This window comes from Danaus plexippus, chromosome 14 (genome assembly GCF_018135715.1).
Source record: "Danaus plexippus chromosome 14, MEX_DaPlex, whole genome shotgun sequence".
NCBI classification, from domain to species: domain Eukaryota; kingdom Metazoa; phylum Arthropoda; class Insecta; order Lepidoptera; family Nymphalidae; genus Danaus; species Danaus plexippus.
This window is the reverse complement of record NC_083546.1, coordinates 3,363,378-3,389,582: the sequence shown is the minus strand read 5'-3', so window position 1 is coordinate 3,389,582 and position 26,205 is coordinate 3,363,378. Positions and strand designations below refer to the sequence as shown.

Genomic DNA, 26,205 nt, shown 5'->3' with positions numbered 1-26,205 from the left:
ACCGCCATACGATTCATTTACAATCTTCGGAAGTTTGATCATGTTTAAACTTATTATCGGCAACTTAAATGGCTTAGAGTCCGTGACCGCAGACAAACAAGAGTCCTATACATCTGATTCTCTATTCTTAACAACCCCTCTTATTCCCAATACATCTCTTCCAAATTCTAATTCTGTTTTAATATCAGATCGGGCCGCTTCGCCCCACTCAGAATTTCATATTAACATTGCCACACATCATACTAGTATCATGGGCGAATCATGAACTATGGTTATTACACGCCTATGGAATGATTTGCTTGATGATATCCGAAGAGCAACGAGTCGCAACTCTTTCAAGTATCTGCTTCAGAAGCATTTCCTTGCCAGATAATTTAATAAATTAATATAAAAACTAATTATTTTATATTCTTTTTTTAAATTTTATGAGTCAGTATGTCTTATATATAGATTATAAAAAAATTATTTCACGATGTGTCATAAAAAATCATTCTTAAAATTGCACGCCTACGAACACCGTTTCTTACACAACTCAGTTTGGCTGGTAGATTATAAAGTAGCAATTAAACTAAACATTATAAAGTAGCCATTAAAATTATGATACATATAAGTCACTAACTGGTAATGAATATTAAAGCATAAAATTTACATACATCTAAGTGTTTCTCATTCAAACGTCAGATTTACCCGACCCATGTCACTCTGAAATCTAGATGACGGCGTATATTCATTTATAGGACTCTCGCACAAGTTGCGAATACCTTTTCATTCTTTTGTATTCACAAAATAAGTGTCGTCTGCTTAATATTATTCTATTATATAAAGAAGTTCTTCAAAGGGAGAACTAGTATATTACGATATAAAATTAATGTTTCTTTTTTTAATTAGGATAATGCCATATTTATTTCTAGTAATTTACACTACCATTAATAACAACATACACTTTATTCAACACTGAGACGAATATCGATTCTGGTATTTTTTTTCTGAACGCAATGATAGGCATGTAATTAACACTCACATCTTGTCAGGTATAAGTGTCAGGGTTTTAAAATTAACTTTTCAAGAAGAGTAAAAAACATTGAATACGAATATTTATTTTAGAAGTACTAAAGAATTTAAATATTCTGTAACCCTTTTTACTTTGTTTGCTTAATTTGAAAGAACTTCTTTTTACAATATTTAAAGCAACAGGACAGAAAGAGCTCGGAAAAGATTTTATTGATATGTTTTCTATAAGGACAATATTCTAAAAACTCATCAAAGCTACAAAAATGAACTGAAATAATATGGATTGATATTGCTTTTTCGCCATTCAAAACTGGTTCAGCTGTGTTTCTTACATAACATTCGTACAGGTCACATAGTCTTCATTACTCTACTGACTAAGATAAATAGAGTAGGTAGTTTCAAGGGTGCGATGTCGGATACTTAATAAAGCCTCATTTAAGAATCATATTTCGAGGAATAATTTAGGGCTCTCTTGTCAAACTCTTACAATATTTTTATATTAAACGACATTAATATAATTTTCTAATTTAAAACATGTAATTGCTGACATTATTAAAAAGTAATTAACATTGTTTTCAATCAATTAGTAGTTCTTGAAATTGTATCTTTTAACCTATATGTACTGATTGAACAATGTTTACTTGAAATCTAAAAAACTTTTATGTTGGTCAAACGTCATTAATAGATGCCATAATTTTTTGTTCTATAATATGCACTCGTTTTCAAAACCTTGGATAAGAAGAAATTTAACAATTTAAAAAATATACGAATTCATAAAAAAAGAAGCCTTTGGTACGAATTTGTAACGGTCTCGTATAACACTTAGTTCACGGTAATTAGAACTCTGTAAAGAAAATCTTGATCAAAATGTGTTAAATTGTTGGTTAAATTATTTAGAACCTTTGAGAGATCAGATACCGTTTCTAGAGTTTGAATCTTACTATAGAGCATAATTAATGTTTTGATCAGATCCCCTCCTGGAATATTAATTTATCGACCTTAGACCCTGATGATAATAACATATGAAATTGCTTAGTAAATGCCAATCCATTTCAAATCAGTATAAAAATAATATTTGAAAAGTTTTATTTTTGACTAAACTTGAAGGAAGAGCACCACCCATTAAGGAGGGATCCTTTCAAATAAGAGACGAAACCTCTTAGCATTCAATGTATTCATCGTGCGGGTGCCGGGTCCATGATGTTGTAGGAAGAGAAGCTACAACAGTGCCTGAGGCTTGCGAACTAGGTGTAGGTTTAAGGGTCCCTATCTACCGCGCCTTAAACGCTCACCTCCACCGTCCAAGCTCCTCTCTCCACCTAACCAAATTTGAAAAGAACCCACTAGGGCTGCCTTCGCAGCACGTTCCAAGCATGAATTGACATTATTTCTGGACAGGCCCAAGTCTTTTAGTAGGTTGTAGAGAGATTTTGCCTTTACACCTCTCGCTCGTACTTCTACCGCCAACAAATCCACGACGAACCTATTTCGAGTGAGTTCGTTTGTGTGCTCGTAATATCTATTGACCTTGATGGCATGGTCTTTGGGGATGTTGGTTACCCAAGGAACCGTAAGCTCTATTATCACAATTCGTTTTAAAATTCGCGAATACATACTTATGCATGCGAATAATACTTGCTTAAGGAATTGAAGTCGTGACTCTAGGTTTGGGGCATCTTTATCTTTTGGGAGCGATGTAACGACTTCATCATGGGATTTCCCCGTGATATATCTGTTGGAAACTCTTAGGTTTTTATAGAGCTACGATGGCCTTGCGATCCCTGAATAAAGCTGATGAATCAGCCGTTAACGCGAGCCCGAGCCACAACTTCAACATCTGTATGATGCCTGCATCTAATTTTGACAAAAGGTGTTTATTAAAATTATAGACGAGGTAAGGCCAATTTAAACGTGAAGTTAGGTAATTGTCGTAGATCAGAGCTTTTTTGACGTTACTGATCTGTTGGCTATCTTACTTGTTAAGATCGTTTAAAAAGCTATCTACTATTCCTTCTTAAGACGGAGTACAACCTATATTATCAATCTTACGACCGAGAAATTTAAATGGTGCATTATAGTAGGAGATATATATTGTATTCCGCCTACTAAGACACAGATAGTGACATTTACTTGGTTTTGTCCTCAATCCGCCCGTCACGATATCCCCATTTTTTCTCATTTCTGATTAGTTTATCTTCTAAGATTTTAATTACAATATTAAATACTATTGGAGATAGACAACAACCTTGAAATAGTCCTACATTGTAACGCAAAGTATTTGAAGGGCCTTCTTTAGTTATTATTGAAAACTTTAATTTTGAGTGATATGACGCGATCATATCACTAGCTAGGGGTGAAAAGTTGTTCCATCTTAGCGCGAATAGCATCAATTCATGTTGTATCGACACGAACGCTTTGTCTAAGTCTTTCCAACAGACTGTAATTTGCCTCTAAATTTTCCAAGCATCTTTTAAATTCTCCGACAGCAAAGGGTTGTATTCTAGGTATCTAGAAATCGCGGGTAAAACCCTTTCTGGTGATTTGACCTAAAATACTTGTTGCTGAGCATGAATCGCGTCATTCTCGATGGTAGAGCTGAAAAAAAGATTTTCGATATAGTATTTGTTAAGGCTATCGGTCTAATATCTATCGGATCAGTAACTCGATATTTTTTGGGAATAAGGACAAAAATTGCTTTCCCGAAGCACTCCGGGATTTCCTTCCTTGACCAGATTTTATCGTTTATATTTATGAGATGTTTACAAACCGAAGGCCATTTTTTAAAGACTATATATGGGATACCATCGGGTCCCGGTGCAGATTTAGACGACTTTATCCTTACCTGACTACTTATTTCTTCTAGCGTTGGTGGAGTGTCGTGGAAATCGATAGGAGGGATCCCAGATTTTTGTTCGTTGGGATCCGTATAGAGTCCTACACTTTGAGTTACTTCGTATGTGATCTTTAAATGATCGTAAATTTGTTTGTTGGTTAAGAGTTCTTTCTTAAAAATGGTTTTAGAAACCCAAAAGGGATTTTATCAAACTCTACTTCCTATTTTGTCCGATTAAAATTTTCGCGACATTTTTGGCAGATATTTGAAACAAAACAATTCGTAAATAGAAACTAGGTTTGCTTTATATTTTAATAAATGTTTAAAATAAAAATTGTTACAATAACAATCAAAACTTTATTTATTTGTTTCAAATAAATATTGTACATTTATTAATGCTGAATATTATTATACCGAAACAATATGTAATATCTTAAATAGAAAGGATTTCTACTACAAATATTAAGTCAGTACTTTAAAAAAACACCAACTGGACGGAATAAAGTTCTGTGTCAATTTTATATAACGAAAGTACAATATTTATAAATAAAAAAAAAAGTTATTAAAAAAAAACGATGTCCTGCTTTTTAGAAAAACAGATAAGGTTGCGAATAAAAGTAATATTTACATCTTTTTTTTTTTGATAACAATAAAGCAACAACTTTACAAACATCTGAATAGTATCATCTTAATCAAAGCACAAGCTAAACTAATAATAGAGGACTTAAAGTCATTCGTTCTGAGAACCTAGATATTGGAGAAGTTTAAACACATTAAGTCATCCAATAAACCCTCTTTATTATCCTATCCTGTGATATATGAAAGTCAGAGTTTATGTTACAAACGATTGCTGTGAACGATTTTGGTTAATACCTTTGTAGTTTGTATTGATTGATGGAAAATAAATAATGCAAAAATATATAATATATATGTATGTCAGCTAAGGAATAATTGGTTTTCTATTTTACTTAATTTGGAAATTCGATCGATCGTTTAAATTCAATTTCAATTTCCGGAATTATAATTCGATCCAAAAAGAATATTGTAGACACCATTGTACACGTATTAAAAAAAATTTTGACGCTTTTGGAGAATTAAAAACAGGTAAACAGTCCAATAACCAGTGTCATTAATCTGTTATTAAATTTTTAATCTTAATGAAGTTTTGCGAACGTATGTACGTAATACATAACTTTCTCTAGAGTAAATTTTATGACATAGGATAAATTACAAAATGGAAATTGCGATGCTACAAAAGATATAAGTATTGTACAATACAGATAGATCAAGAATGTCGACGCATAAATCGTGAAATAAAGCCCCCTTCACATCCTTGAACGTTCAATAACTTGTGGAAGTACAACATACGTACAGCATGCCTGATGGGAAACATGTGCCTTCAGAATTGATGTAGAGTTGATGACACATGTATATGTAATTTACTACCTGAAGATTTGAAATCCATTTCTCAGGTTTTAAAAAATACAAATCCTACGCGTTATTCTAAGATCATGGCTATGTACTATTTAAGTAACATAAAAATAAACAACATGCTGACATCATGCAAATGTACCCATAATTTTAAGTTTATTATATAAAACAATTATATTTGCTTAGAAGTTTTTTATATCTTTTTCAATTATTATTCTTATTAAAGCTAAGCTACAACATGAGAGGGTGAAACAATAAAAGTACAAAGTTATGAATAAAATAACAAAGAGTTATAAAAAAATAGAGGATTTATTGTTCAAACATATTATGAACATATTAATTATTTCTGGCTTCAATACAATCCAATAAACAATGAAAAAAGAAAGGAAAGTAATATAAAAAATTTCATTAAAATAAAATTTTTAGTATTTTTATACCCCTTTGTAAACAATGTAAAAGATATGGTTTTGATAAACCGTTATATGAAGATGTTGGTATGAAGATATTTACTAATAAAATAAGCCAAAGACAGATTTAACTGCTTCATAATTTTATTGTTTAGGGACATAATTTTTTAGTAGTCATTTGTATAAAATTTAAAACAACTTCAAAATCCTTTTTCATAAAATTCTCGATAACCACAAAAATATCTTTGTGACACCATTATAGTTTTATTACTTTTTTTTAAATATGATGTTATAAATTTTGACATTGTATGTAACAAAACTTAAAGATAATTTATTATTATATCTTCTTTGATAGAAGTTTAGTAACTGCATAGTGCAGACTGCAGAAAGAAAATATTGCAACTATAGAATAATAATGAATTCACAACGTTTTTGCACTAAAAATTGCGCTTTAAAATCTAGGACTACTTCACTAAAGTTAAATAAAAATTCATCTCTACTTGAATTCTCATGAATAGAAAAGTACACTACGAGTATACGGAAAATGTCCATTTCCTCTTTAATGCATTGCAGTGACTAGAGAGGACAGTGAAAAGCGTAGGATGGAATTGTTTAATAATTATATCTTACACTTTAATTCTGAATAAAAAACCAAAGTATTATTTTAAACACGTACAAAATTTATAAAATTCTCAGACGTACTGCGATTTCTTTAAACAAATTTATCATAAAAGACGATGATTTTATTTACTAATGTATCTCCTAGAATTTAGTTCTCGTTACTATAATTTAATTTAAACTAGTTCACCTCTAATTAAAGTAGTTTCAAACTGTCTAAGAACTAATGAACATGATGACTAAATTCTAGTAAATTGCAATATCGTTTAACTTGACTGTCTTTCATCTATACCGATATATGAAGAAAATTTTTGCTCATATTGAAATTTTGTTGTAATAAATTAAGACATATGTCTTACTACAGTAAAAATACTTTAGGTAAATAAGTATATTCCATAATTTATACATTCACCCCTCTAAATATAATTTTTTAAGGTTTTTTATTTGAAAACTTGAACGATTTAGTCAAGAGTATAAAAAATGTAAATGTAACTAAATAACTGCTTACATTTACCATCGCTATTGTCCTCTTAATTATAAATTTCATTGTAGTTTATAGAATTCGTGGGGTTGTGATAAACGACTTAAACTCAAGCTGAATCCAGTTATATTATAGGGCTTGCGAGAAAGAAATTCTTACCGACGATATACAGAAAACCGAATAGTTTTATAATGTTGAAGAAAAATACTAACAAGCTCATTTGTGGATGAAAAAAAAAATTATAAGTAATACACAAAATTAATTTCCAATGTCGAAAACATTTCGCCTAGCTTAAAAACTTAATCACTTTTTTCTGTTGTCAGTAAAAAAATGTTTTTTCTTTATAATATATGAAAACAAATGCTTAATGAACTATGAATTATTCAAAAACGTACAACCAGAGAGCTTTACGGTATTACGTTCATTAGATCGTGACTGAAGATGCTTAGAACCTTATTTAAAATTTAAAGGGAAGAGCCTTAGCTGTTTATACACTAACCACAATTTCCTCTTTTATTTTTCTATAAATATTTTTCCATAAAATGAACATACAACATACCAAATATAATTTAAAGTAGGTATTTTTTAGCTATATATAATAAATATACATATCCGTCTGCCTGTATATTAGAAATCTTTTCTTACAAGGTCTTTCCAACAAAAAAGCTATTAATTTACTTCGGAAAGTTACTTTTATGTAATCGAATATCACTCCGTATTTTTTAAGTTAATCACAGTTATCACCTGATCGTAAAAATTTATTTGTCGATTTGTTTATTTTTACAAGCTTTTATTTAATAATATTTAATAATTTTCAATAACAATATTTACAACAACAGCAACAACAATTGCAACTGTTACAGCATATAGAGCCAAATAGACTACCAGTAAATACAGACGAACTACTGGTCGATATAGTGTCCTAATTTTTGCTTATTAAAATATGACTGGGAATTTCGAAAATGTTTACGTTTTGTGAGCTATCCAGAATTAAATTTAAATTCACAATACAAGAACAGGAATAAATAAACCGCAAACAAAGCACGAAATGAAAGATTAACTACCTTTTAGTAGAATGCGGTATAACTTTACTTATAAATGCTTATAGACAATATAAGTGTTGTGAGAATTAAGTTTTTAATATACTAAGTATGTTCTATTTTTAAAGATATTATTAACAAATAGGTATTCACGTTGACATCTAAGAAGATACTTGTGATATTAAGTAACGGGACCACTTCTCAAATTGTTTTAATGTGATTTTGTAATGAAAATTTTATAAATAAAGAAATATTTTTTCACGGTGAAGAAGCTCATCAGGGAATAAAATTTTATTAATGTAATGATTTTGTAGGAAGACAGGACTTTTTGTTAGATAATTTATAAAAAGACTTAAGTTTGCTGCAAGAACAGGAGCGATGCTTGTGTAATTCCTCTAGCCAATTTAAACAAGGAAAAAAGAAAGGACACACATACATACTCAGTTCGGTTGTTTAGTTGGTATGCAGAGCAGTCAATCCAAAGTCCAATACATGTTTTTTATGAATGAACTGCAGATAATAGGATACGCCAAGTTTTCTCCATAATATTAAGGAAGGTGCTTTTTTCATTTGATGGTACAATTTTCAGGTCTTAAAGTATAGGAAGACTGAGGGCCACTTATTATAAAAATTTGATATATTTGTATGTCCTTTATTCTGTAGAGCAACGTTGACTTTTTTACACATATTCATGATGCAGATCAAAATCTGAAAAAGAGTTTACGAAATTAAAGAAAATTATATTACACTACAGCTTACCTTAAACTTTCTATACCTAACCAATACTTACAAAATATTGATTATGTGATTTTTTTTTATATCCTTTCAAAATTTTTATTGTATTTAAGAGGTGTAACCGTCAAATGCACTTTGTAAATAGTTTAAACTATCACTTATCTATTAAATTCTGTATCAAAGTTTAAACTATTAATCAAGTATAAGGATTTTTTTTTCTCAATATATAATCAACCAGTAGTCCCGAGATTAGCTCGTTCAAACAACAAAAAACAAAGTCTGCAGCTTTATAATATTAGTATAGATTGTAGTGCTATTTTTTGTTCATCATAAGTAAGAGATTTGTTTTTGTTCTGACTGTCTTTATTCGATATAAAAAAATCTACATAGGATCCCGTCATTATTATTTAAGCCAGGTATAGGGGAGAAGCCAATATAATATTAAAATAATTACAATAAATTACAAAGAAAGGTACTGCTTTGTATCGAATAGTTCATTAAAAATAAACGTATATTAATACACCAATTTGTGCTTAGTAACGTCACGGCTGTTATGACAATTTATTTGATCTGGTGGGCTGCTAATTGAATATTATGATTTTAGAATAACTATTGCGTTTTGTTAAGATACTGTATTCATTTTCATAAAAGCAGTTTTCAAAAATTTTACGTTATAAATTTTTTCTAGTTTTCAAATGTAAAAATTAAAAACGAAATTACTCAACACGAAACAAGTCATAGTTTTTAAACGATGTAATTTTTAAGAGGCTTACACATAGCTGTTGTTTCGACTCAAAAGAAAAATGGGACGGCGATAATGAATGTGGACATATTGAAAATAAAAGACGAGGAGAATTAATATGTACTGTAAAAAGTTGCTCTGGAACTTAAAGTAAAGAAACTTATCATGTTACAGAAATTAAAAATTAAACTCAAAGCTTGATAAAAGTTTTTAGCAAAAAGAAATATCACTTTTCTGTATAACATACCCAAACTTTTACAAAACAAAATAAAATTGACATTTATAATGTGCCAAATGACGAGAGCATTATATTTGTTATGAATTCTGTATAATATATAATTCTGTATAGAGGCTTTTTTTTAATTAAGTATTATATAATATTTAAGGATAATTTATTATAAATATTTTCTGTTAATTAATAAAATATTATTTTATGCTTCTAAGTTAGTATTATTATTTTTAATAAATGTACAACAAATAATAACGTTGTTTTACATGGATAATTAACAAGCATGTGGCTTTAGAATATCTAATTTATATATCAATTTCCATGTTAATAATTTATTTTCGTAGAAGTGAATATGAGTACTTCATCTCTAGATTTTTTTTTTTAGGATTTTTTAAGACTATGTGGACTAATCAACCTTAATAAAATTTTGAAGTAGATAGACCTGTTGGCACCAAAAATGAGTAGGTAAAAAAGATTTTTTCTTCAATATTGGTGATACTTTATTACCACATGATGGTGAATAGTCAATCTTAATATTTTCCAAATATATCTTGAAAGTTGAAACCAGTTACGAAAGATAAGTTAAAGTAAATACGATGACTTAGATAGGACAGAATTTTATTTCATTTCAATTATTTAATGACGTTTTAAATAGATAGCAAAACTTTTAAAATAAAAATTTCCTTTTTCTTTTTAGTACATTCAAATAAATGATAATGCGTTTTAAATTTTTAACCTTTTCTTAATTTATTTTTTTTGCCTATAGTTATATGGGAATGTTTTTATATTTTATGTTTTTAAATGGGAATTGCTTGTCATTTGTAAATTTTTACTTAAAGTAATGTAAATCTTCTTCAACTTTCACAATTTTCTTATTTAATGTTATAATTGCTTTATTAACGTATAATTCTCTTGTATTAATAACAAATTGATATTGCTGGTAAGTTCACATTTGTACATATGTTTATTTTTTTTCTTTTCTTTGCTTATACTATACTAAGTACACTCTAAATCTTGCATTTCTATCTATCAGCATGTTGTAGCTAAAGAACGTACTTCGCAGCTGTTTAAAGTTATTCTTTCTTTCTTCAAGCACTTCCTTCAAGTGTCAGTAATATTAATAGTCTGAGAAACAATCGTTCTAGTGCTGTGTTAAAAGAAAAATAATTTCTATTGAAACTTAATTTTAAAAACATAATTTATTTTAATACTATAATGTTTCATCACAAAAATAGGCCTGATTTTCATACAAATGAATATATTTAGCTTTTCATAGCAAACGTAAAAAGAGATATTCGTGGCATCATGTAGTTTAAGATGGACTAATGTTACGTCTAATCCTGTAAAAGGACTTCTTGACTTGTTTGGATTATATTATATACTATATAAGTTTCTTCCATTACACCAAACAGGAAACAATTAACATCGTTAAGTGCATAAATTATATTAACTTGTTTACGTCATGTTTCGTAAGGTTATGTTTCGGGCAGGACACAATTAGTAGTTAGCTACAATCAGATTCAAAAGTAGCGTTGTAAACAAAAAAAACTTTAATCACGAAAAATTTTAGCATGTTGCATTGACTTACTCCTGACATTTTTAGTAGAGAAAAAAAAAGTTTACTGCTCTACATTTTTCTTGTGTCAACTGCTCAACTAGTCAGTTTTGTTAAAGTTTCACAAAACTTTCAATTTGCGTTAAATTTTATTTTATTTTTAATATAAATGTAATGTTTCGGTGCCAAAAAGTTTTACAGAATTAACTTTTTCTTGTCACTTGTGCAGACAATTTATATATGAGTCGAAAGGCGTAGTATTGCTGTGTAGAGGGGGAAGATCATTTGAAGGTGAAGGATAAAGCTGGATTTTACGCTCTTCTACCATTTGAGTCTTGAAAAAAATATTCATTTAAATATTTTCGTTGTTTTAAAAAAATATTAAGAATTGAAAACAAAGTATTTCTTTTAGAATATCTGTGTTTTAACATAACTCATTTATAAACAAAACTATTTACATATAAATTTAATCGTCACTCTATAGCACTTTAATATACTTTTCCATCTACTTCTATTTCTTTTTCTAATTAGCATCCTTAGGCTTTTAAAATATTTTTTCTTACAGGAAATAACATATAATTTATCTCTTAGTCAGTTGGACTATGTACTAATACTTTATACCATCTCTATATATATAACCCTAGATTATGTACTTAAATCAAAAATGGTATAATGTTACAATATTTATAATCTTAACTTGTATAATTAGAGACTAAAAATGAATAAAATAATAACATAGCACTTCGTTCATGGAAAAATTTATCTCCGGAAGCATAACCACTTCTCAAATTCTACGTCATTTGACATTTTTTGTACAGTAAACTCAATTATCGGTTGTTTTTATAATACTTATAAATTTGATATGTTATTCTTATTTATATAAATAACATAAAATTATATATTATAATTTTTTCCTTTTTATTGACACATGTATAGTAAGAGTTAAAAATTTTAATAGAACTAAGTAATTCACTTATTATTAAAAATGAAATTACTTTTGAGTTATGATTCATTTAATAAATCTGTGAATAATATTAATATGATACGTAAATTAAGAATAGGTTTTTATGAATCTTTGCAGACACTACAATGTTTTAAATACAAGTTTAAGTTAAAAGTGAAAACAAATTTAAAAAGTATATTTAATGTTCACATGATTTATACTACATTGATTAATTATTATAGGTAAGTGAAAAATTTTATAACATTAATTTATCGAAACTTATTTATGTATTGGTATGAGTTTTTGCCTTCTAGATCAATACACTTCCATTTTGCGGTTTCATTGGTTAAATACCCAATTAATATTTGGGTATGTAATATTAAAAGAATATAATTTTCCGTTCCTGTTTGTTATTAAATTTTTGACATTTACATAGTTTTAAGCCGAACAAAACTCTATACAAAACATAGAAATAATTTGTTAATTATATTTTGTAGCTCTAAAATATAGAAATAGACCAAGCGTGAGCTTGAAATAGAGTTTTCTTTGTGATGCAGCTACGTCATGTTTTACTTTATGGCGTAACTGGTATTAAGAGAATGTAATGGTCTAAAGCCTTAGTTATAGCGGCATAGTCTTAGTCAGCGCACGCGACTCAGTAATGTTGCAAAAGTGTTAAAAAATTTAAATCACCACCGTTATTTGTCAGGTATTTATTTAAAGATTTATTAATGTGTTGTACCTTATGAAGCAATTTATATGTAAATGTATGTTAAAAATAGATTTAAATTCTCATTTTTAGTTTCAATCCTTAATTAAAATGTTTACCGAGAAATATGTTACAAATAACCTTACAATATAGCCTGCAAAAATATTCTAAAATAATAAAAATGGTCTATGAATAAATAAAAGGTCTTTCCTAACAAAGGGGTTATTGAAATGTCCTAATAAATGTTCCGAACTGAATAATTATAAAAATACTGTCTCTATTGTGTTAAATCCATTGTAAGGCTACCTTGGAAAACAATAGTTAATTTTTAATTCTAGTCAGGTGCTATCAAAGTAAACCTACAATGGTATCAGCTAAGTGTGAAAACAATGAGTATTTCTTTATAAAGAACAACAATAAAATATACATTTTTTAACGTTGACTTATCTGCATAATTCAAATTATGCTTATTTTCAACCGCATTTATAATTTTTTGAATAGTAAATTAAGATTTATAAACGCGTTTGTTGTAACGGTGTTGTGATTATAATATATTTATTACGTCTCGCTTCATACTTATGTTGTAAGACACAGTGAAAGTAAAACTTGATTTACGTACTCGTTTTACGATTTATATGAATCATGAACATTAATTGACTTTGTTGAAACAAAAAGTCAACTGTGGTACTTTTATAAATTAAGAGAGGAAGTGTTAAAATAATATATTTTATTGATTCCTTTAAAATACGCATACTAATTTCCAAACACATACCTACAGACCATTTTTTTAATGTCAGATATATATATAACATTTGAATATATTTTGTTTCGATATCTTTCCCCTATCCTTATTTACGTTTTTTCAGCACTTTTGAAGCCTCAAAGTTTGGACATGTACGTTGTGTCAGTTGAATGGAAAAAAACATCAGCTCGGAATGTTGTTTTGTTGGAAAGAGAAGCGTTAACCCCAACATTAACATATTTTGTACATTACAATTCATATATGTAATAAATACAATATGTACTAATATTTTTATTATGTAACTTACTTAAATTATTGCATATAGTAATTTCAAAGATACATCTAGAATATCTTGTGAAATCGTATTTATGTGCTAGTAAACTGACAACGAGGTTCTTTATTATTTGGAGACGAAGAAGCGTGGAAAATATATTTATAGTCCAAATGTTTATGATTTTTATATTTTTTGTGGATTTTAAATACGGATAATTCAATTTCAATACATGTATTGTGTATCAACAATTAGAATTCCAAATTGTTTTTCAACAACTTCTTGCAAAAACGATAAAAACTTAGGGTATCTATTTGGTGGTATATTTATTTCGATTATATAAAAAACATACATTTTTATTGTCATCCAAATCATAATAGTGTATGTACTCGTTTCATATTAAAACATAAAAATAAAGACACAGTTTTATTACAGAATGTTCTAGGTCGCAATAAAAACACACTATCTGATTAAGTTCTACTGCGCATAATCTAAGTAATATTATATGTTAGTAACTTTTATTTCTAAACTAGGCTATATCGATGGTAATATTCAAATTTATCTTATAATTCTTTCACGTTTTTGTTACATCGTTTTGATTGTTGTTGAAGAAATAACTAACAAAACTTTAGATTGAAATGTTAAATCCCTTTGTCGCACCAATCTTCTGAATATATAAATAAATATACATGTAAAGGGCAAGACTATTGTAAAACTAATGTAAAAAAATTGTATATATTCTTTTTGGTTTGGATTATACTGGAGTGACAACTATATGAAGTCAGACTAAACCAACTTCTCAGATAACGTTTGTCTTCGTTTTCGAAGTTAAGAGTATTCTGAGAGAACTTCGAAAAACGTATACATAATTAATATATGTAGAATGAGATAATTTTTTACATACAGGAAATCATGAGCATTATCTATAACATAATTATATAGATATTACAGTCGTTAAATATTTTTATATAAACATACTTAAAAACGCTCTTTATTAAGGTTTTTATTCTGCTTTATTGCAACAAATCAAGGCAGATATTTCTTTATTTTTAAAAAATAAATATATAAAAGACGAAACAAATTTTTATTATATCGAAAAAACTATTTTTTAATTTATTGTTATTAAGGAATTTATTTATTTATATTTCACAATAAATAATACAGTAAATAATTATTACCATACCAAATTATGCAACCAATAGCTATGCATTCTCATTATTTGGCTACATAGTAATGCGCTGAGGATTGTATCGAGATGTAATAGTGTAGTTGTAACTAGATTTCCTATATTAAACAAGATTCCACTATAAGCACCAGTACCTACTAGGAGTTCTCGTAGCTTGTACTGTTTCCTATCAAATATTCATCGTTTAATTTAGCCAATGCCCACTGGGTAATCCTACAGATCCTAGAATGATGTTCCATATCATAATATTAAAAACCGTAGTGTGCTGGCCCTGATATGTTTGTTGTTATATTTTTTAAATTTAATATTTATAGCAATTGTAATGAAATCTTTTTTTTTTTTAGATAAAATGACTTACGCCACAATTATCTTCTTGGCTGTTATAACTTCTCAAACATACTCAGTAAGTTTTTTTTTATAATTTAGTTGTTAAGATATTTTTTATAAAAAGTGTTTTGAATTTGAAGTGTTTTATTGTTGACATTAAAATAAAAAATTAAGTTTTGCGTAATAAGAACATGACATTTTTTTTTTTGTTATATGACATTATTAAAAATAATTATGTTTTGAATCGATAAGTAACCTATTAAAAATGTACATTAATCAACAAGGATTTCTACTTTGAAAATCTTTAAACCATTGAATCTAACAAATTCTGTGTATATTTTCTGTGTATGACTCCATTACAAGGAAGCCGGAATTCACTTAAGCCTCAAGGCACAATTAAGGCACTTTTACAGTACCAGCTGTCAATATCGATTGAGCCTCTTTGTAAAGGATATTGTGCAAACATATTTCAAAGTGTAACTGAGGCAAATTTTGTAATTTTAGTAATAGTAGAAAAATTTATACTTTTATAAAACCGATTTTTTAAGGTACCAAACATTTTTTTTTTTTTAACAAAATTCTGTTGAAATTTTGTTTGCTTATATAACAAATAAAAACGCTCAAAAGGAATATTTGGTAGGTGGCATACGAATATTAAGCGAGTTATTTAGGTTCAATCAGATATTTCGTAAATTTACTTTTCAAGTCACGAATATGGTAAATCGTTTCCAATCGAGTTTATTCATAACCGGTAAGATGATGACAATGTAAATAAATATATATATATATTTACTTTTAGAATATTGACAAAACGTAAACAAATTAAGGTTTTTTAATGTTAATGCATTATTAATATTTGTGTGGTAGATACCGAAAATAATATAAATGTGAAACTTTACTCAATGAAACAGGAATAGCTTCCCATTTTGGATGTAATATTATACTCGTATTTAGGTTGTAAAAATAATAAAAAAAATAATATCTGTAAAATTAAAAGCACGATAGTACGATTGAAACATATATATGTACTTATGTCGTTGAATTGGAATATATTATATCTTGTAATTTAATTTAAGAGTAAGTAAGTAGTTACAAAATAATATTTAAAATATCATCTTTGGTTATTGTTTTATTTGTTGGATTTGTAGAAAATAAAGATACGCATTCTAAGATCATCTGAAAAATTCTCCGATTAGTATATAAAAACATGTTGATCGTTTTTGCTCAATGCTTAAAGATGGTAATTATAGGTTAGTCACTTTTGTGCAATTTTTTGGTTTAATTAAATTGATATACTTATATTATATAATAGATTGTAAAATTAAAATTCTTTGCCCTTTTGGAATAAGAATCGGAGTTATATTTGTTATCCTTTCAAGAATATTAAAAATTTTATATCAGTTGAAGGTTATCGTCACGTTTTTTTTTACTGATTTTTTCGATGGATTAAATAGAAACCAAAGTGTAAATAAGTATAAATTATGAATACACAAGATTCGTACCAGAAAAAAAACTAAGAATTTTATTACTGATTCATTGACGTTGATGCTTTTTCGTCAATGACTAACAAAGCATTATATTTTTTATGCTAAAACAAGTTTTCATGAGGTATTTATATATGATGTTCTTCATATTAATATAATGGCCTTTAATTTTAATATCCAGTTTTTTATTGCGTGACTTATGAATCACATACATATTTTAAGGTTTTATTGACATTAAAATTAAGTTTAGAATGAAGTTGGTAATGTAAACGTCATTAACAAATGTAATATTATAAATGTATGGGAAAAATTAACTATTACCGAAATCAGAAATTGCTGATGGTATAAATGCTGCTCATTTATTTTTAAAATCATTTTCTCTTCATGAAGAGGACTTTGCTCAGTTTTATAATGTTTTATTGCTATGTTATATGATCATATCATATCATCATCTTTTATTAGTAACATTTAAGAGAACGAATAAGAATTAGAAGCACCCTTTCCAGCTGTTTTAATTTAAAATTGTAGCAAGTAAATAATACTCTTTCCCTCTCATTTATTAAATATGCAATAGTAATGGAACAGTTCTTAAATGTGTTGACTTATAACATTTTGTAATACTTACGAGTACTATAAACGGCATTAATTTCTTCTAATACGTAACTGCGACAAATTATAAAAAAATTGTTATAAAATCAGATGAATTTTTATTTATTATTTTAGTCGATATTCATATTTGGGATCGTTACTTGTTTGTTTTTTAATAACACGTTGCGTGTAAATAATATTTTTTCGAAATGTCGACAACCATAAAATAAATACTTTTTTGTAAATATTTGGAAACATCGATATGTTGAAAGAAAACGACGGTATCTATAAATATGCTATCATCATAGCATCGCTATTAATTAATTTAGTAATTTACATTCAATTGCAAAAAATGTTTATTTTATTTCCTTATACTCGTAGTTACAAAATTTATAACAGCTTGTAATTAAGAAAGACGTGATTACAACGTGTAATTGTCTGTGACTAGGGTTCATAGACGATACGTAGACATTGCACGCTAAATGAGATAAACAAAAAATATAAAGAAAAAAATAAAATTATTCGTTAGTTTTGTATATATAAAATTCAGACGTACTATATTCGTAACAAAGGATGTTATTTTCCTGCATGAATAAATATACGACGTTGCTATTGCAAGAACACCGGAATACTGATTGTGTTAAGGATTTCCTATACCTAATTAAAATTTGCTATAGAACAAAATACATACCAACATTCGAACTTGTATTCCCTAAGCAACTGGAATGTAGATATTATTAATTCAATATTTTATATATTTACTCAATATAAATAATTGTATAACATTATATATTGTAAATCACAAATTAATTAACGGCAAACACAAAATATTACTTCAGCTTATATGACATAATATGGTGATTTATCAGCGATGTCAGCCAGCTAATCTCAAATGAAAAGAAAATTAACGAAAGGCCATACCTTACTTTTTGACTATAATAATATATATTTATATATGTATATATTCATTTATACATATTGGTGCATAAATGTGATATAAAGCTATATATAAACTATTTATAGCTATAAATGCCATATAAATATATATATGTTAACTGTTTTTAGTTAAGCAGACCTTTGCAATTAAATTTGAAACTCGCCTTAATCCGAACACTATAACAGAATCCAGTTTGCATTGGCCTTTAAAAAACGGTTATAAAACAATCATCGGGAATTGTTTATTTCCTCGACGTGACGTAAATATCTGTCGCAAGTGTTACGTGAGAAGCATTGTTGGCGTGTTATTGTACATTATATTAATTTGTAACCTCTGTAATTAATATTTCTTATGTTATCCATTATATTTGATTTTGACGTTTTATACATCTGTATAAGACTATAATTTACATTTAATTACAGACATAGACAAAAAAAAATCCACATATAACAAATATTGACTGTTCATTTTCAATAATTTATAATGCATCTATTATTTTATTTTCATAATTATTCTATAAACTAGTTTTTCTATACTAAACAAAGAAGGCATTTCAAAAACTTTGAGTTAAAATGTTAGACTATTTCAAGACTGTTGTTCATCTCCAATAATATTTATTATAATATATTATAATTAATATGTTATAATTAATATATCAATAGATAAACTAATGAGTAACGGGAAAAAATGGGGATTTCGGTTCTTCGCTGATGATCTCAAAATACAGACACGGAACCCCAAACACTGTGAAATACGATTTGGATGAAGTGGTTAAATTCTATGTGTGAATCGATAGATTGAGGACAAAACCAAATAAATGTTATTGTCTGTATCTAGGTACAATGAATACAAGCTATACCTTATACGATCCGGGATTATCGTTAGGCGGTCAATGCATTTCTACGGTTATGGAAAATGCTCCATTTAAATTTATCGGTCGTTTATCTTGATGCGTTCCAAATTACTTTCTCAGATCAGAGTAATTTAGTAAGATGGCGTAAAGGTACCGAAATAACTTGCAATATCTACGGGAAGTCAGTTGGAGCTGCTCAGCATTTTGTGAGGGAAGGCACTAGGGCTATAAAATTAAAAGTCTGTAAAGTGTAAAGCTATCTGTATGCGTAAATCAGGTCCGGATTTAATATAATGATGGATACCTATAAGAAACAACGTAGAATCACAGAGAACATTTGTGTATCGGCGTCCAGACTAGACATATTTCTGTATTTGCTGATTTAAAAGCGCGCAGTTTTAATAGAGGATCCTTGGGAAACCACCATCCTTAAACACTGTGTCATCAATAAGCATTACGAGCTCAGAAACGAACTCACTAAGAATAAGTTTGTGGTAAATTTTCTACGCGGTAGAAGTAGGAGTAAATATGTAGGTATAACATCTAAATTTCTCTTTTCAACCTAATAAAAGAATTAGGCCTGTCCAAAACTAATATCAATTCATTCTTAGAGCTTACTTCAAAGGCAGGTTTAGAAGGTTCGTTTCATATTTGGTTAGGTAAAGAGACGAGCTTGAACGGTGCAGGTTTAACGTGCCTTAGATAGAGGTACTTTAAACTTACACCCGCGTCCCAAGTCCAAGGCAGTCTTTAGGCTCCTCTGCCTGCCTCGCGATGGACATGACACCCGCACGATGAATCCATGGAACGCTGACAAATTTCGTCGCTATCTCTAGAACATTTTTGTTACATTGAAAAGTTTTTTAGAAAACAGTTGGAAATAGTTACAGATTATATATATAACTGGATTAATCGATAAACACCAATTTATTTTGTCATTACTTTTTTAAAATAATTTTTGGCCAGCAATTAATTTTTTTTGTTACAAGCTGATTGGAAATGAGCCTGGGATAATTTTCTCAGTCATAAAAGGAATAAGTTTATAATTTGTTTTTGTGCTCATTTGTAACATTGTAATTTTTTTTATTTTTCGTATTTCGCTCGACTGGCATTCATTACAAAAAGATTATAATCTTGGCTACCGAGTAGGCATATTTCTCGCGTGGGTAACAAGCTACGGTCTTCGTGTAATTTTACACACAAGATTCATACCTGGTGGAGAAAAAAGTATCGTAAATTACCGTTTTGTATTTAATGCAATATTATTAAACTAGCCTTACTTTTTTTGAAGATAGAATGTTAATAAAACAATCGATATATTTAAAAAAATACATTGCTTTTTTGTTTGAAACACATACTTAATATTTAAATAGTAAAAATTTACTTTATTTTCTTTTCACGGATAAAAATTTTTATTGCAAAAAAAAAACTATATTTATTCATATTTTTCATTATTTAACACGGAACCCCAAATACTTGTATTGAGTTTAAAGTTCAGTAACTACACAATTAAGTAACTAATAATTGCACAAGGATTGTAATAAAATGTATGACGATATCGCGCTATGTGGAAAATACCAGTGATATAGTAGTTATTTATCATATTATAACATATTGCAAAATGTAAAATATATTTGTGTAACTTTGCCACTTTTCAGGCACCACAGTTTATATCATTTAAAGATGGAAAACTAGGAGTAAATTTTGGTGGATATCATGCTGGTGTAGGGATTGGTGGTCTATTAGGTAAGCTGTACTTTTTATATCGACAATTAAGATCGTTATTTTCAAACAGGCAAAGGAATTCTTATTTTTTTTACTTCAACAGGCGGTAGCGGTGGGGCAGGAGGCTTGTATGCCGAAGCCGGAACACCTTCAGGTCAAGCAGCTAGGGCCGGCTTAGGTGGTGTAGTAAGTGAACATGGTGGCTCTTCAGGTATACCAAAACAAATATTAAATAGATATTAGGGTTCCTAGGAATTTAAATTAATGACAAAATCATGATTTCACAGGCGGTCTTTATGCGGGAGCCACTGCAGGCGGAAACATCAGGGCGCAAGCAGGTCTGGCGGGTGGTGTAACTGCAGAAAAATCTGCCGGAGGAGGTTTTGCATCTGCCCAAGCTGGACCCAATCATGCAACTTCCGGGCTGGTAGGTGACTCTCTAAGTGACTTTCGACAGAGATGGAAGGAACGAAAGCAAAGAAGAAAAGATGTAAAAAAATCTAAAAGTTCTCAACAAAAACTGTAGTCGTTACTTTCAATTGCACCTTTTTTTTATAGTTTCTATTGGTTACTCTAATATTAATTTATTAATAGAATTTGATTTAGGATAGAAAAGAACAAAAATGTAACTTTTGAAACTCAATAAAGTGTTTGTATGAATTATCTATTATTTAATTATTTTCTAACTACAGAATTTATATCCTGATCATATGAGTTTAACAAGGTAAAATTGTTTCTTCTGATTTAATATGCATGGCATGCATTATATTTTTTTCTTAATGTCAGTATGATATTTTTATTGATACCATAACGTTATTGTTAATTTAACAAATCTTATTATACAAACTCCGTGTGCATGTGCTTGAACACAACTGCAAACGAAACCACTTGTGTATGCTTAGTTTTCACCGTACAAATAACCAATGTTAATAGATAATTTTACATTTTATTACATAGTTTTAATGTGCTATATTTTTTAAACAAATTTATTTAACTTTAACTTTGAATTTCAGGGCGGAGAAACAACTTTAGAAGGGTCTTCAGGATTTTCTTTCTCAAGTAATAAAGAAATTCTAAAGCCGGTTTACTCAAATAAAAATTTTGAAACTGGATTTAAATTTAATGCCGTTAATGAAGTAAAACCATTAAGTGGAGTTGATATTTCAAAAGAAGTTCATTTGCAACAAAACGAGCAACCAGTTATCGTGAAAGAAGTGAGTAATATAAGAAAAACTGATATGGAATTTAAAAAAGATCTATTTTCTGACTTGCAAGGCCTCTTGAATTCTTTGTTAAAAGTGATAATTACAGCAAATTACACAAAAATTTTAAGACAAAAGCCCCAGCATAATCTTGATTATTCGCTATCTCAGGTTTGTTTTACTAATAAGATATATTTCACCAAAGGCTTTGAAGCAGCTTTATTATAATTATCACCTTAAAATTAGTACTGATTTGTGTTTTGTTTGGGAGTTTAACAGCAACCAAAATATCTCTTAAACTCTATATAAGATATAAACTATGATTCCATGAATAATGGTTGTGCTAACAAAGTTTGTTTTTGTCATGGCATTTTTATATACATATTTTTTAATAATACACTTATGCTTTAGGTATTTGTACCTCAGAAGACAAAATATGTTGAGAAAGAAATAATACACACGCATCACAAGCCCCACAGACATCATTTCCGTAAAACTGCATTTTTGGGGGGTTACATCGGAAATCAAGGTGATGTGGTAGCTCCTGCTTCATCAGTGATACATAAAACCGTAGAGCCGTCTATAAAAAAAAGAATCGATGTCGAAACGGAAACCGCAGTTCATTCTGGAGCAGGAGCTGCAATCGATGGAAGTGCAAATGGAGGTGGAAATATCGCTTACAGAAAGGAAGTGTCTATACAAAAAAGTCCAACGTTTTTCGCTGATATTTTTAACGTAAGATATTAATAGTATATAAAATTGGTTTAATCATTGTTTAAAAATTATAATATCATTTTGTATTTTATAGATTCCAATTTCGGCATTAAAAGCAGTCGGTGATTTTCTCGGCAACACAGCTGCTAATACAAATATATCAGTTCAAAAATCAGCGTCTGTTCAAGCAGGTGGTTATTATGGTGTATAATATCTAAATTTGCTTATTGCGTTGTAATATTCATGTTTTATAAAATTATAATAACATTAACAATGAATGAATACCTTATAATCTATATTTAATAGCTCTGATGTGAAAACAAATTTAGTTATAATAATAGATTCTTATAATTGAAGGCTTAACGGTGCGACAGAGTTAATGAACAATATTACAGGCAAACAGTTGTAATTTACTCTAGATTAATTAAAATTTCCTAAAGTGGGTTTATGGTAAAAATTAATGTATTGACATTTTTTAGGTATTTTGTCATAATTAAATTTCACACTTTTGTATTGTTTTGTAAACATTATTTTATACTTTATCAAAAATGTAAGCTAACATGGTGTTTTAATATAATTTGAACATAAAATTCTGTTTCACTATGATATTTTTATAATTGTATGTTATATGTAACTTCAGTATTTTGTTTGTCCCGAACTGAAATTCTGTTAACAAATTTAAATTAACGGCCTTGTTAATGGATCGCAAAGAAATAAAATTTTACTACTGTATTTCTAACAAATTCAATCAAATTATAGGCATAGCTTTCAATATTTAGCTGGTATATTGAATTCATTGAAATCCCGTTCAAAATTATTTCGAAATTGAATTGTTCGCTTTCGCCTTTTTACTTTTACTTTTAATCTGTTCTAGGTATGTTAAATTAAAAATTGCAAAAGCAAATATTGCTTTCATCAAATGTTTATGCATTGTCATCGAATGTTAACTATTTTTAATCGAATGTAATAAGTTTTGATGAAATTTATGCCGATATCTAAAACAAAAATTTTATAATTATAATTGAGGCATTTTGCAAATATTATTAAATTTAAATGCCATATAATTTGTCTATGTTATAGTTTTCATTAAATTCAGAACATTTTATTTAATAATGAGGTCTTCTAAAAGAGGTGGAAATACTCATTTTTAAAATTGGACTTATTTGAAGTATAATTACTTTATTATTATTTTTTTATTTTATTATTTTTTTGAGATAGAACTCTCTATTTTTTATTCTAATACTCTTATCATAATATAAATTTAAAACAAATTATAATACAATAATTATTTCCTAGAATCTGATGAGATATCATTAAAACATGATCCATTATCATCACCATCACCATCATCATATGAATCATCTGCCTCACATATAAAAGTCGAAACACCGAGCGCTTCAAAAATAATTGGCGACATATTTGCCGTAAGTAAATTGTAATTGAATATTCCCTTATTTTCATCACAACAGGAGTCATAGTATATATTTTTTTAAGAAGGTATTTCTCACTCAATGATAATGCTTCACCCACTAAAGTATTTTGATTTAAATATGTCAAATATTATTTATTTATACATAGTATCACTACAAACTTATATTTTACTATTAGAGCAAGATCCCAGGGCGGTCAGACGTCACCTATTTTCTGACGGTTGAAATGTGGACAATTGAGTAGCGTTGGTATGTACTATGATTGTATGCCTATCTGCTAGCTTGGTCAAATGGCCAATATTTCAGGTATCATTTGATCAAGGTACATAATAATATAACTTACTTGACGTAAATTCTCTTGGTGAAATTTCATATGTTTTAAAATAAGTTGCCAGCCCTAGGATTTTGGACTATATGATTTATACACTTATGTATGTGTAGTCAAAGTTTTCACTTCGATATAATTTTCTTTAATTAAAACGGTTATAATATTATAGAAACAGCAATTTTTATTTCACTTAAAACAGTCACAGGCGTCGTTTTATGATACAGTAATTTAAATAATACGAGTAAATAATATTCGTATTCAGCCACATGGGTTTTGAAAGTAAGTTTGTGTTGACTTTGTAACAGATCAATCATACATAACTATATGTCAATTAAATCGGCAAGGGACACCGAGATGACAAAAATAATATATAATTTACTGAAATGTTTTAATAAACTAATATTTTAAATACTTTATTTATTCTAGATTCCAATTAACACTTTGGGCGCTGTTAATAAATTTCTAGAAAATAATGTTGCAGGTAGAAAAAATGTACAGGTAAGAAGAAGTTTAATGGAATATTCCAAAAAAAATTTTACATGAACCTACGAGTACTAAAAGAAGGTCAATAAAAATGTAATAATTAACTATAATTAGTAAAAAAGTACATTGTTTTACATTACAAAGAAGTCCATCATTTTAACGTAAAAAAACTTAGATATAGTAAACACACAAGAAAATAATAATATATAATCTATAAACATAAAAAATACACAGAAATGATGTCATTTAATCCATTCAGGTAAATGAAGATGGAACTATCGAAAGACGGGTCAGATTGGGCCCTCACGCCAGGAGGAGAGCTAACAAGCACGTTGTTATAGTACAAGAACAAGGGCCAGAAGAAAAAACAAAGTAGATAATTTGTAATTATTATTTTTAAATAAAGCGTCGAAGAACACAATCAATTCGTATTTATTTAATAAATTAAAAAAAATATGTATATTGTAATCAAACTGTAAGCCAATCATCTTATTTCTAAATCTATTTCGTTGTTAACACTTTATTAAGCTATTAAGCTTGTTAACTTCAATCAAAAGGAATTAGGCGTTTGACGTTGAAAGTAAATAAGCACCAAAGTTTGTTCTATATTTTTAGGAAGAATTTAAAAGTTAAAACTTTTTTTATTCCGAAATATGCGGAGTGAAATTCATATACACAACAAATAAATACGATATGTTTTGAGAATATAATTTTAAGCATCTTCTTCATTATATACGTATTCAAATTATATAAATTATAATCTTATAGGTGTGTTGAGATTTTAGTTAAAACAAAATTTTGAATCCAATCATTCAAATTACTACATATTTTCATACAAAATCTTATTGCTTAATAAATAATAATTTTCTTTAGTTAGTACCAGATAGTTTTAGGTAATTCTCTAAATCACTGAGTATCTTAGATCATTATATTATAAATATAAACAAAAGTTTTAAAGAGACAGTTTATATGAAATGAGAGAAAAAATATTTTCATAGTAACAGATGCAACTGTAAATATACCCACAAACATTATCCTTCCAGTCTGTTGCATTTTTAAAGAATTTTCTCCAGTAATTCAAGCTTAGCTACACTGCATTATGGGAATGAATATTTACTCAAAGAATTATTAGAAACATATTTCATGTTTAAAACGTATGCCCTGCGTCAAGCTTCATGTATAGTGTATTGAAATAGTAAGT

The 26,205-nt window shown here is 28.3% G+C and overlaps 1 protein-coding gene and 1 long non-coding RNA gene across 6 annotated transcripts; one reads left to right on the top strand and one right to left on the bottom strand.

Moving 5' to 3' along the window:
* Positions 1-8,210: 8,210 nt before the first annotated feature.
* LOC116769485 (uncharacterized) lies at positions 8,211-8,985 on the bottom strand. The gene is made up of 2 exons (XR_004353466.2): positions 8,612-8,985; positions 8,211-8,529 (listed from the first exon to the last, which is right to left on the bottom strand). It is a non-coding gene; the product is annotated as an uncharacterized LOC116769485 (long non-coding RNA).
* A 3,604-nt stretch (positions 8,986-12,589) lies between these two features.
* Positions 12,590-25,425, top strand: LOC116769483 (uncharacterized). 5 transcript variants are annotated; one of them, XM_061522474.1, is made up of 12 exons: positions 12,648-12,734; positions 13,601-13,667; positions 15,278-15,336; positions 20,781-20,868; positions 20,951-21,058; positions 21,135-21,274; positions 21,861-22,061; positions 22,461-22,784; positions 22,858-22,954; positions 24,060-24,187; positions 24,948-25,019; positions 25,264-25,425. In XM_061522474.1, exons 3-12 carry the CDS (start codon positions 15,283-15,285, stop codon positions 25,378-25,380), a joined length of 1,329 nt encoding a protein of 442 aa, XP_061378458.1. In that variant the 5' UTR covers positions 12,648-12,734; positions 13,601-13,667; positions 15,278-15,282; the 3' UTR covers positions 25,381-25,425. The 5 variants fall into 5 exon arrangements, 4 of the variants coding, with proteins under 4 accessions (XP_061378457.1, XP_061378458.1, XP_061378459.1 ...); XM_061522473.1 differs by lacking the exon at positions 13,601-13,667 and having other exon boundaries at positions 12,590-12,734; XR_009752833.1 differs by lacking the exon at positions 13,601-13,667 and having other exon boundaries at positions 12,592-12,734; positions 24,060-24,800.
* The last annotated feature ends 780 nt before the right edge of the window (positions 25,426-26,205 follow it).